The sequence below is a fragment of the Schistocerca gregaria genome, chromosome 2 (assembly GCF_023897955.1).
Source record: "Schistocerca gregaria isolate iqSchGreg1 chromosome 2, iqSchGreg1.2, whole genome shotgun sequence".
Taxonomy (NCBI): Eukaryota; Metazoa; Arthropoda; class Insecta; order Orthoptera; family Acrididae; genus Schistocerca; species Schistocerca gregaria.
The window spans coordinates 848,730,293-848,744,017 of record NC_064921.1 but is presented as its reverse complement, the minus strand read 5'-3'; the positions used below and the strand labels follow the sequence as shown (position 1 = coordinate 848,744,017).

General features: G+C 45.3%; 1 protein-coding gene across 3 annotated transcripts in view; it reads left to right on the top strand.

Moving 5' to 3' along the window:
• LOC126335212 (uncharacterized) overlaps nucleotides 1-13,725 on the top strand; it is a 91,569-nt gene that overhangs the window by 45,534 nt on the left and 32,310 nt on the right. For all 3 annotated transcript variants that reach the window (XM_049998230.1, XM_049998229.1, XM_049998228.1), the window contains exon 4: nucleotides 5,057-5,288. In XM_049998230.1, coding sequence (XP_049854187.1) covers nucleotides 5,057-5,288 — 232 coding nt within the window. The remainder of the gene's footprint in view (nucleotides 1-5,056; nucleotides 5,289-13,725) is intronic.

Genomic DNA, 13,725 nt, shown 5'->3' with positions numbered 1-13,725 from the left:
AACCCTCGGGGACGTCTCCTATGGACACAGCTGACTCTCGCTCGGTGGCGGCCGTTGACTCTGCGGCGCCGTCTGCCTCTTAGTGGACTTAACGCCCTCCCAGTCCCTTCCTGCTTCCATTCTCCAGTGGAATTGCGGCGGTTATTTCCGCCACCTGCCTGAGCTCCGGATGCTTTTGAGTGTTTCCCCTGTTCTGTGCATTGCTCTTCAGGAAACTTGGTTTCCAGCAATGCGGACCCCTGCCCTTCGCGGTTATCGGGGATACTATAAGAACCGCGCTGACTGTCAACGAGCTTCAGGTGGAGTTTGCCTCTTTGTTCACCACTCTGTCTGTAGCTCACCAGTACCCCTTCTGACGCCTTTAGAGGCAGTCGCTGTCAGGATTGAGCTCTCGCCGGCTATTACTGTTTGCTCTGTTTACATTCCTCCGTATGGGCAACTCCCCCGACATGTCTTGGCTGCGCTGCTGGCTCAACTCCCGCCGCCATTGCTGCTTCTGGGCGATTTCAATGCCCACAACCCTCTATGGGGTGGGACTGTCTCCGATGACCGTGGTCGCGCTGTGGAGCATGTGTTGGCTCAGCTCGACCTTAGCCTATTGAACACCGGTGCTCCCACGCATTTCAGTGTGGCCCATGGCTCGTTCTCGGCCATCGATCTCTCTCTTTGCAGCCCCGGACTTCTCCCATCCCTTCACTGGAGAGTGCATCCTGACCTGTGTGGTAGTGACCATTTTCCCATCTATTTGTCACTGCCCCAGTGTCATTCTTCTGGTCGCCTGCCCCGCTGGGCTCTCAACAGGGCTGACTGGCCGGCTTTTACTTCCGCTGCCACCATTGCTTCTCTCCCACAGGGTGACATTGACGAGGTGGTCCGTGTCTTGACCTCGTCAATTATTTCTGCGGCCGAGACTGCCATCCCTCGCTCTTCTGGACTCCCTCGGAGGAAGTCTGTCCCCTGGTGGTCGCCGGAGATTGCTGAGGCTATTCGCGACCGTAGGCGGGCTCTCCAGCGTCATAAGCGGCACCCGTCTCTGGAGACACTCATCGCCTTTAAGAAGCTCCGTGCCTTGGCCCGTCGTCTTATTGCACGGCGTAAGCAGGAATGCTGGGAGAGGTACATTTCATCCTTGGGCTCCCGTGTCTCCCCGTCGCTCGTGTGGTCCCGCATCCGGCGGATTTATGGATACCAGACCCCTATGGGTGTCCCTGGAATCTCCCTGGATGGCGCTGTCTGCACGGACGCCGCCACCATTGCTGACCACCTTGCCACGCACTTTGCTACGAGCTCTGCGACTGCAACTTACCCTCCTGCCTTTCGCTCTCTAAAGGAGCGCGCCGAGCGGACGCCGTTATCGTTCCACACACGTCGTTCTGAAAAATACAATGCTCCTTTCAGCGAGAGGGAATTCCTTGCTGCCCTCGCCAATTGCCCTGATACAGCGCCAGGACCGGACTGCATCCACGCGCAGATGCTGAAGCATCTCTCCAGGGACTGCCAGAGACACATCCTCACCATCTTTAACCGCATTTGGAGCGAGGGCGTGTTCCCGTCGCAATGGCGAGAGGGTGTTATCGTTCCCATCTTGAAGCCCGGTGCGGACCCTCTGGCGGTGGACGGCTATCGCCCCATTACACTAACCAACGTTTTGTGCAAATTGCTCGAACGTATGGTGGGGCGGCGTTTGTGTTGGGTCCTTGAGTCGCGCGGTCTCCTCGCTCCATCCCAGGGTGGCTTCCGTCAGGGCCGGTCTGCTGCGGACAATTTGGTGCGGCTGGAATCTGCTATCCGTACGGCCTTTTCCCGCCGTCAGCATCTCGTTGCTGTATTTTTTGATCTGCGGAAGGCATATGACACAACATGGAGGCATCACATCCTTGCTACGTTGCGCGAGTGGGGTCTTCGTGGTCAGCTTCCAGCTTTTCTTCAAAACTTTTTATTGCGCCGCTCTTTCCGGGTGCAAGTCGGTGCCGCCTCTAGTTCATCTTATATACAGGAAAATGGGGTCCCGCAGGGCTCGGTATTGAGCGTTTCCTTATTTCTAGTGGCCATTAATGGTCTGGCTGCAGCTGTGGGGTCGTCGGTGTCTCCTTCTTTGTATGCCGACGACTTCTGCATCTCATTTAGCTCAACGACTACGGGAGTCGCCGAACGCAGGCTGCAAGCAGCCGTTCGCAAGGCGGCATCATGGGCTCTGACTCATGGATTTCAGTTCTCTGCGGCCAAGACTCGAGTTATGCACTTCTGCAGGCGTCGGACGGTCCACCCTCATCCGGAACTTTACCTCGACGGTCACCTACTTGAAGTGGTGGACACTAGCCGCTTCTTAGGACTCGTCTTTGATGCCCGGCTCACATGGGTTCCTCATATTACTCAGCTGAAGCAAAAGTGCTGGCAGCACCTCAACGCCCTCCGCTGCCTGAGCCATGCGTCTTGGGGTGCAGATCGCAGCACGCTGTTGCGATTGTACAGAGCCCTTGTGCAGTCCAGGCTTGATTATGGGAGCCTGGCCTATGGGTCTGCATCGCCCTCAGTGTTGACGTTGTTGGACCCCATACACCACTGTGGGGTTCGGCTTGCAACTGGTGCTTTCCGTACGAGCCCCGTGGATAGTCTGCTGGTGGAGGCCGGGGTTCCCCCGCTGCGGATTCGCCGCCACCGACTGCTCGCCGACTATGCTGTCCATGTGCATTGCTCACCGGGCCATCCCAATCATCGCCTGCTTTTCCCTGCCAGGGTCCTCCCTCTGCCCGACCGGCGACCTAGGTCTGGGCTTTCCATTGCTGTCCGTGTCCAGTCCCTGCTGTCGGAACTGGGGTCGTTCCCTCTTCTGCCGCCCTTCCGGGCCTGTGCACCCACGCCTCCCTGGTGTATGACCCGTCCGTCCGTCCGCCTGGACTTGGCACGGGAACCCAAGGACTCGGTTCCGCATGTGGCCCTCCGTCACCGTTTTCTTGCGCTCGTCGCCTCGTTTTCAGGCTGTGAGCCTGTCTACACTGATGGTTCCCTGGTGGATGGTCGTCCTGCCTACGCTTTTGCTCACGCTGCCCATGTTGAACAGCGCTCCTTGCCGGCTGGCTGCAGTATTTTTACTGCAGAGCTGGTGGCCATATTGCGCGCTCTTGAGCATATGCGTTCCTGCTCAGGTACGTCCATCGTCATCTGCAGTGACTCCCTGAGCAGCCTCCAGGCTATCGACCGCTGCTATACCTCTTGTCCTCTGGTATCCTTTATTCAGGAGTCTGTTTTTGCCATTACCCGCTCTGGTCGTTCGGTGGTCTTTGTTTGGACGCCAGGTCACGTTGGCATCCCGGGGAATGAACGTGTCGACAGGCTGGCCAAAGGGGCGGTCGACGCCCCCACTTTGGCGATCGGCCTCCCGGCTCGTGATTTGCAGCTGGCGTTGCGCCGTAAGGTGCTTGGGATGTGGCGTGACGAGTGGCGTAGCCTGACTTCTCCGAATAAACTGCGGGCTGTCAAGGAGACGACCGATGTGTGGCAGTCCTCCCTGCGGGCTTCTCGCAGGGACTCTGTCGTCCTGTGTCGGCTCCGCATCGGCCATACCTACCTGACGCACGGACATCTTTTGCGTCAGGAGGATCCCCCCCTGTGTCAGTGTGGGTCCCGGTTGACGGTCGCCCACATTTTGTTGGAGTGTCCCTGCCTGCGCATCCTCCGGCAGACTTTTAATCTCCCGGGCACGTTGCCTTTGGTTTTATGCGACGATGCCTCCATGGCTGACGACGTTTTAAATTTTATCCGTGGTAGTCCTTTTTATGGTTCCATTTAGGGGGGACCTGTCCCTTTCCCTTTCTGTGTATCTTGTCCTCGAGTGTCTCATTGGTTGCAGATTTTAATGTGTGTATTCGGATGGTTGACTCTTTCCCAATTTTTGTACCCATGGTCAGTCAACCAGTCTCCGACCCTCTTATTTTCTTCCGTTTCTTTCTGTCCAGTGTTCGTCTGTACTCTTCTTGTCTCTAGTGTTCGCTGACACATTGGTGTTCTTTCAGTGACTGGGGGGAGGGGCGTCTCCTCCCCCCTTGGGGTTTTACCTGTTCCGTAAATTTTGTTTCGCCGTTTTTTTTGGAATGGGGGACTGATGACCTTAGCTGTTTAGTCCCCCTTAAACATCCCAACAACAACAACAACAACAACAACATAAACCTACACCAGTGCTTTGATTATTTGTGGGTGTACTGTAGATCAAGAAAGGATTTATTCCAAAAGCTAGCAAGTTTTTTTTTCTTTTATGTATGCCTGTTTATGACTCAGTGCTTCTGCTATTCAGTGAGTGGTCTCCTTTACCCCTAAATTATTTACATTCTACCAGAACTTTCTTACTAAATTTTATATAATGTGTTTCAGGTGTCATTGTAGTTACAAGTGCTCCACTGCTTGTCCACATCTCAATCACCTGTGATTTTCACCTTAAGCCTTTGTGCAGTTATGTTCTGTTGCAATTAGCAGAGTTTTAGGTTATGTTTAACGATCCCAAGTTCTTAAATTATATATGGAAAACTTGTTTGGAATGTTATGTGGTAACAGGATGAGGGTGTGTCTTCTGGAAATCACATCCATTTGGATTCATTCAGCATGTTACTTAGCTTAGACAGGTGTAAGGTACCTTGCACTAGTTGGCATGTGAAATGTGGTGTAGAGTTATTTAACACACTCTTTGCATTTTGTGTTACATCATACCTTTGACTATTATCCTTTGTTTGTTTGTTCTATGCTGTAGAACTTAAATTGAGGATAGAAAGATAAGTTTATGGGTAGATATTGTGTATAGAAGTTGCCAGAGTGTGCATGCTGTTTGCAAGATATTATCTGTAATTTTAGTTGTTATTTAATCACGTACATTCATTCTTTTGTTACTGACTAATATGCCGAACCATCCAGACAAGTTAATATTGTGTGCTGAGTCAGGGTAAAATACAGTACTGTATCTTGCAGATTCGAAATGTATTGTAACTAGTGAATTGATTTCAGTTCTTGCAAGATGTGACTTATGTACATCAAATGTGATTAGTGCAGTCCTCATTTTTAATTTTAGGTGGAAGTGGTGGAAATAATAGTGGAAGTGGTGGAGAGGAAGAAACAAGTGAATTGGACACATCCAATGTATCCACAAACACCACACTAGAAAATGTGTACGTGAAGGTAAAAGTTGAAGGAGGACAGAGTCCTCCCCGAGAACAGCAAACGATGACAGATGATGAAGGCTGTGCAACTGACTATGAGGATGAACAGTGGCCACAACCATCTCAGCCAGCAATGGAGCACGAGTAAGTAACACATACAAATTGCCGATTCAGATTGGCTGGAACACGCTTTGGACCTTTCTGATTTTATTATATGATGCATATTTTAAGTAGATAAGGTTGCAGGGTTCCAAAGCCAGTATCATTTTGGATAAAATGATTTATTTTAAGTATTTTTATAAGGTATTGTGTTTGTTGCTATTGATACACAATTGGACAATTATCCACAGGTTAAATTTGTGATTTTATGCTGACTTATGATCTTGACATTACCTAATGTTACAATGCCACTACCGGTCTACATTTTGATAATGTAATGAACTACAGTAACCATTCGGGGCCATTAACAGATTGCTAGTGTTGCCACAGACTTAAGTTTGTATTTACATATAGGTAACCTATTGACCTCAGCTGTGTGTACAGCAGTTTATATAGCACTCCCAAGTTTATATATAATACTATCAGCCACATACAATTTAATTCTAGCTTTTCTATCTTCTTTATTAAAACTGTCGATGTCTTACAGTTTTCAGTGACGTGTGTGGTGAAATAATGAGGTAATTATAGGCTTAGCCAGATCAGAAATTTGCCATGGCCACATACCATCTTCTACATCTACAGCTACGTCTACATCTTGATACAGTTTCCACCCATATGCTTTTAATTCAGAGCGGCTGTTGACATTGACAAAGATTAAATGTTATAAAACTAAAACAGAAAGGTCTGAAAAGTATTAACATGTGGGTACTGCCATTGTGTTAATTAATGCACCACATTATAGAACTCAACAATGTCTTATCAGTTTTTTTCGATTATTCCCACTTAGGAGAGAATACTAACTTGAGCCAATCACAGATACACTTCCATTTCCTGTTTCCTTCTGTTCCTAAACCCATTTCATTCATACTCATCAGGGGCAGACAACTGCAGGATTTTGTAGTGGGAGGGAAGTCAGGTGTTGTAGAAGTTGGCAGATGAAGCATATAGGTCCCAGATTAGTCAGGTAAGTGCAAGATATTGATGTATTTGAACTGAGGCTGCTGTAGAGTAGGATTACTTCCAGAAAAAGGGAGCTTACTCCCTGGCACTGAACTGTCCTCTGTAGAAATCCAGGCTCTTTGTTCCTAAGAAACTGCTGACTCCATCATTAGCAGACAAGGAATCTACCATTGTAGTACTTGACAAATGAGAATATGTAAGCAAGGGTCTACGCTAACTGCCTGACACCTCTGTGTAAAGCAGTCCCTCCTTAAAACATCAGGCCCTTCACAAAGTCTAACACCCCAATCCATTGAACTTCTTACCCCACCTAAACCACCACCCACAACTTCTACCTTCTTTCTAAGATCCACAAACCCAGTCACCAATTTCATAGTTGCTAGTTTCAAAGGACCCACCAAACGTTTATCTGCTTTAATTGCTGAATACCTGCAACTTAGAATACAAAGACTGCCCTCCTAAATTAAAGGCAGAAACCATTTTCGAGATTGTCTGAAATCTTTGTGTGTCCCACTCCCACCACACTCAACTTGTGTGTCACAATTGATGCTGCCTCCCTCTATACAAACATCCCCTATATATGTGGTCTGTCTGCTGCTGAAAATTTCCTCAGTCAGTGCCCACCTGATGCCAAACCTAAGATGTCCTTCCTGCTCTCCTGAATCAACTTACCAACTACTACTTTGCCTTTGAAGGGCAGACATAAAAGATGATCTGGGGCACGGCCATGGGAATCAGGATGGTGCCTTCCCATGCAACCTTTTCGTGGGTTGCTTGAAGCGTTCTTTCCTGGTATCCATAAGCCTTCAGCCCCTGATTTGATTTAGATACATTGACAACATACATCTACATCTACATCTACATCTACATCTACATCTACATGGATACTCTGCAAGTCACATTTAAGTGCCTGGTAGAGGGTTCATCGAACCTCCTTCACAATTCTCTTATTATTCCAATCTTGTATAGTGCGCAGAAAGGAAGAACACCTATATCTTTCTGTAAAAGCTCTGATTTCCCTTATTTTATTGTGATGATCATTCCTCCCTATGTAGGTTGGTGTCAACAAAATGTTTTCGCATTCAGAGGAGAAAGTTGGTGATTGGAATTTCGTGAGAAGATTCCGTTGCAACAAAAAACGCCTTTCTTTTAATGATATTCATCCCAAATACTTTTTCAATTCTGTGACACACTCTCTAACATTTTGCGATAGTACAAAATGTGCTGCCTTTCTTTGAACTTTTTCGATGTACTCCATCAGTCCTATCAGGTAAAGATCCCACACCGCGCAGCAGTATTCCAAAAGACGCTGGACAAGCATAGTGTAGGCAGTCTCCTTAGCAGGCTGATATCTTAAAATGCTTATAATCTCGAAATACATTCTCCCAATTAAATTTCATGCAGTCCTATTCTGATTACCAAGCTATTTTTCTTGATGTCGACCTCAACCTCTCCTAGGGTGAGCTACACACTTCTGTGTACTTTAACCATAGTAACAAACAACAGTACTTGCAATTTGACAGTTGTCATCCTTTCCATGTCAGATGTTCCCTCACATACAATCGTGGCATTTGAGGCTATCACATTTGTTCAAATGCAAACTTTACAGCAATATACAGTACAACCTTTCTCACCTCAGCCTTCAATGGGCGTAATTACCCAACTAGCCTGGATCAAAAGGTGATTTTGCAGGCCGTCACATCCAATCTTGGTACTACTTATCCCTCCAAACAGTTTAGTAGTACATTTCTTGTGACTCTGTATTACCTGGTCTTGAATGTATTAACCAGCTACTTCGATAAGGCTATGAGTTTCTAAAATCTGCCTTGAAATGAGGTTCGTTCTGTCTGACAATTTTCCCACCACATCTAGAATAGCTTTTCGTCACCTTCTCAATCTCTGCAACATTCTTGTCAGATCCTGTGGTCTTTCTGCACCAGTCTCCCTTATGGCTAGTGTGACTGTCCCCACTTTGACTTGGCATATGCAGCCTCCTACCACCACCTGCACCAGCCCTGTAACTGGCGAAACATATGCTATCAAAAGCAGCTGTTATGTAAACACCGTTTGGCCTTTTACATTATCGTGACTACCACCGAGCAGGTAATCGGGCAGGTAGGTTAGAAAATTTAAAAAGGGAAATGGATAGGTTAAAGTTAGATATAGTGGAAATTAGTGAAGTTCGGTGGCAGGAGGAACAAGACTTTTGGTCAGGTGAATACAGGGTTATAAATACAAAACCAAATAGGGGTAATGCAGGAGTGGGTTTAATAATGAATTTAAAAAAAAATAGGAGTGCGGGTAAGCTACTACAAACGGCATAGTGAACACATTATTGTGCCCAAGATAGACATGAAGCCCATGCCTACTGCAGTAGTACAAGTTTATATGCCAACTAGCTCTGCAGATGATGATGATGATGATGATGAAGGTGATGAAATGTATGATGAGATAAAAGAAATTATTCAGGTAGTGAAGGGAGATGAAAATTTAATAGTCATGGGTGACTGGAATTCGACAGTAGGAAAAGGGAGAGAAGTAAACGTTGTAGGTGAATATGGATTGGGGCTAAGAAATGAAAGAGGAAGCCGCCTGGTATAATTTTGCACAGAGCGTAGCTTAATCATAGCTAACACTTGGTTCAAGAATCATGAAAGAAGGTTGTATACATGGAAGAGCCCTGGAGATACTAAAAGGTTTCAGGTAGATTATATAATGGTAAGACAGAGATTTAGGAACCAGATTTAAAATTGTAAGACATTTCCAGAGGCAGGTGTGGACTCTGACCACAATCTATTGGTTATGAACTGTAGATTAAAACTGAAGAAATTGCAAAAAGGTGCGAATTTAAGGAGATGGGACCTGGATAAACTGAAAGAACCAGAGGTTGTACAGTGTTTCAGGGAGAGCATAAGGGAACAATTGACAGGAATGGGGGAAAGAAATACAGTAGAACAAGAATGGGAAGCTCTGAGGGATGAAGTAGTGAAGGCACCAGAGGATCAAGTAGGTAAAAAGACGAGGGCTAGTAGAAATCCTTGGGTAACAGAAGACATATTGAATTTAATTGATGAAAGGAGAAAATATAAAAGTGCAGTAAATGAAGCAAACAAAAAGAAATACAGACGTCTCAAAAATGAGATCGACAGGAAGTGCAACATGGCTAAGCAGGGATGGCTAGAGGACAAATGTAAGGATGTAGAGGCTTATGTCATTAGGGGTAAGATAGATACTGCCTACAGGAAAATTAAAGAGACCTTTGGAGATAAGAGAAACACTTGAATGAACATCAAGAGCTCAGACGGAAACCCAGTTCTAAGCAAAGAAGGGAAAGCAGAAAGGTGGAAGGAGTATATAGAGGGTCTATACAGGGGCGATGTTCTTGAGGACAATATTATGGAAATGGAAGAGGAGGTAGATGAAGATGAAATGGGAGATATGATACTGCATGAAGAGTTTGACAGAGCACTGAGAGACCTGAGTCGAAACAAGGCCCCGGGAGTAGACAACATTCCATTAGAACTACTGACAGCCTTGGGAGAGCTAGTCCTGAACAGAACTCTGCCATCTGGTGAGCAAGATGTATGGGACAGGCGGTGAGCAAGATGTATGGGACAGGCGAAATACCCTCGGACTTCAAAAAGAATATAATAATTCCAATCCCAAAGGAAGCAGGTGTTGACAGATGTGAAAATTACCGAACTATCAGTTTAATAAGTCACAGCTGCAAAATACTAACGCAAATTCTTTACGGACGAATGGAAAAGCTGGTAGAAGCTGACCTCGGGGAAGATCAGTTTGAATTCCGTAGAAATTTTGGAACATGTGAGGCAATACTGGCCCTACGACTTATCTTGAATTGAAAGATTAAGGAAAGGCAAACCTATGTTTCTAGCAAATTGTAGACTTAGAGAAAGCTTTTTACAATGTTGACTGGAATACTCTCTTTCAAATTCTGAAGGTGGCAGGGGTAAAATACAGGGAGCGAAAGGCTATTTACAATTTGTACAGAAACCAGATGGCAGTTATAAGAGTCGAGGGACATGAGAGGGAAGCAGTGGTTGGGAAGGGAGTGAGACAGGGTTGCAGCCTCTCCCCGATGCTATTCAATCTGTATATTGAGCAAGCAGTAAAGAAAACGAAAGAAAAGTTCGGAGTAGGTATTAAAGTCCATGGAAAGAGAAATAAAAACTTTGAGGTTCGCCGATGACATTGTAATGTATGTTAGAGTATAATGACTTTTCTGGAGACTAGAAATCTACTCTGTAGGAATCAGCATGGGTTTCGAAAAAGACGGTCGTGTGAAATCCAGCTCGCTCTATTCGTCCACGAGACTCAGAGGGCCATAGACATGGGTTCACAGGTAGATGCCGTGTTTCTTTACTTCCGCAAGGCATTTGACACAGTTCCCCACAGTCGTTTAATGAACAAAGTAAGAGCATACGGACTATCAGACCAATTGTGTGATTGGATTGAGGAGTTCGTAGATAACAGAACGCAGCATGTCATTCTCAATGGAGAGAAGTCTTCCGAAGTAAGAGTGATTTCAGGTCTGCCGCAGGGGAGTATCATAAGACCGTTGCTATTCACAATATACATGAATGAACTGGTGGATGACATCGGAAGTTCACTGAGGCTTTTTGCAGATGATGCTGTGGTGTATCGAGAGGTAGCAACAATGAAAAATTGTACTGAAATGCAGGAGGATCTGCACCGAATTGACGCATGGTTCAGGGAATGGCAATTGAATCTCAGTGTAGACAAGTGTAATGTGCTGCGAATACATAGAAAGATAGATCCCTTATATTTAGCTACAAAATAGCAGGTCAGCAACTGGAAGCAGTTAATTCCATAAATTATCTGGGAGTACGCATTAGGAGAGATTTAAAATGGAATGATCATATCAAGTTGATTGTCGGTAAAGCAGATGCCAGACTGAGATTCATTGGAAGAATCCTAAGGAAATGCAATCCGAAAACAAAGGAAGTAGGTTACAGTACGCTTGTTTGGCCACTGCTTGAATACTGCTCAACAGTGTGGGATCCGTACCAGATAGGGTTGATAGAAGGGAGAGACACTAAGCAGCTCGGTACGGGCTTTTGTTAAAGTTTCAAGAACATATCTTCACCGAAGAGTCAAGCAGTATATTGCTCCCTCCTATGTATATCTAACGAAGAGACCATGAGGATAAAATCAGAGAGATTAGAGCCCACACAGAAGCATACCGACAATCCTTCTTTCCACGAACAATACGAAACTGGAATAGCAGGGAGAACTGATAGAGGTACTCAGGGTACCCTCCGCCACACACTGTCAGGTGGCTTGCGGAGTACGGATGTCGATGTAGACGTAGATGTCATTTGGTCAGAGACAGCAAAGGACTTGGAAGAGCAGTTGAACGGAATGGACAGTGTCTTGAAAGGAGGATATAAGATGAGCATCAACAAAAGCAAAGCGAGGATAATGGAATGTAATAAAGGAGTTTTGCTATTTGGGGAGCAAAATAACTGATGATGGTCGAAGTAGAGAGGATATAAAATGCAGACTGGCAATAGCAGGGAAAGCGTTTCTGAAGAAGAGAAATTTGTTAACATCGAGTATTGATTTAAGTGTCAGGAAATCGTTTCTGAAAGTATTTTTATGGAGTGTAGCCATGTATGGAAGTGAAATTTGAACGATAAATAATTTAGACAAGAAGCTAATAGAAGCTTTTGGAATATGGTGCTATAGAAGAATGCTGAAGATTAGATGGGTAGATCACATAACTAGTGAAGGGGTATTGAATACAATTAGGGAGAAGAGAAATTAGTGGCACACCTTGACTAGAAGAAGGGATAAGTTGGTAGGACATGTTCTGAGTCATCAAGGGATCACCAATTTGGTACTGGAGGGCAGCATGGAGGGTAAAAATCGTAGAGGGAGACCAAGAGATGAACACACTAAGCAGATTCAGAAGGATGTAGGTTGCAATAGGTACTGGGAGATGAAGAGGCTTGCACAGGATAGAGTAGCATGGAGAGCTGTATCAAACCAGTCTCAGTACTGAAGACCACAACAACAACCACCCAGTTATCAGTTAGGACAAATGGGCATAGGCAGACAGTGTACACATGCAACACACATCATCATGTTGCAGAGCATGCTGTACAACATTACAGTCGTCATTTCTGCGCCTGTTTCACCACACGTACCATCCGGATTCTTCCACTAGACTCTGGTTTCTCAAAACTCAACATGTGGGAACTAGCATTACAACGTTTCCTTGGTTCTTGTGCCCCCCTCCCCCCCCTCCCCCCCCCCCCCCCGATCTGGCCTTAATTTACATTAATTTTTTCTCTTTCAATATCCCTTTCTTCACTCTGTCTTAGTTTTCTGTATCTTTATCTTTTATTTTCTAACCAGTCTATTTTTTCCCCTTCACCCACTTCTAGACCATAAAACACACTCGGCTCTCTGCTTATATAAACTTGTGCACAATGCTTTGTCATCAATCTCTGTCCTGCATATTGCCCTATCTTCCATGTTTAGGCTCTTAAATTTTCAAATCTGGTCCAGTGCAGTCCCCAACAGTCAGTCTTTCCTTCTCATCTTGTCTGAAAAGTCTCGACTGAACTGGGAGTCTGGATAAACAGGTGTATTATGTTATAAAAATTGCTAACATTCTCTCCATTAAAGAATGATTTGCAGTTAGATGTAAGACAAAATCAACTGGTTTCAGTCATGCATTTCTATTATAATTGAAAATAATGATTTTAATACAAATCTGAAATGACTTAACAGAGCCCATTCTTTTTGTGTTGGTGGTGGTGAGCAGATGATAAGCACACAGACAGAAGTTGAGTAACAGGCACAGCTTACAAACTTATGTACTTTAACCCTTGAGCAGGCAAGCTGTTTTTCATAACACAATTAGGTGCACAGCACACTTCATACACATGTGAAGAATAGTTGTCTTTATGTTACTGATGTAAACATGTGTGAACAAAATCACAGTTTCATCTTAATTTCATTAAACAGCAATAAAACAAACTTACATTGTATGAGCCAAATCACTGCCTAAATAAACAACAATAAAATAAACTTTTTGTTATATCACTGTTGCTGCATAGAAGCATTACACCATACTAATGATCCACTCAAAGCATTAAACAGTGCTGTTGCATCAGATCCCAGTCAACTGCTTCTTTGAAACTTCCTGGCAGATTAAAACTGTGTGCCCGACCGAGACTCGAACTCGGGACCTTTGCCTTTCGCGAGCAAGTGCTCTACCAACTGAGCTACCGAAGCACGACTCACGTCCGGTACTCACAGCTTTACTTCTGCCAGTATCCGTCTCCTACCTTCCAAACTTTACAGAAGCACTTCTGCGAAACTTGCAGAACTAACACTCCTGAAAGAAAGGATATTGCGGAGACTTGGCTTAGCCACAGCCTGGGGGATGTTTCCAGAATGAGATTTTCAC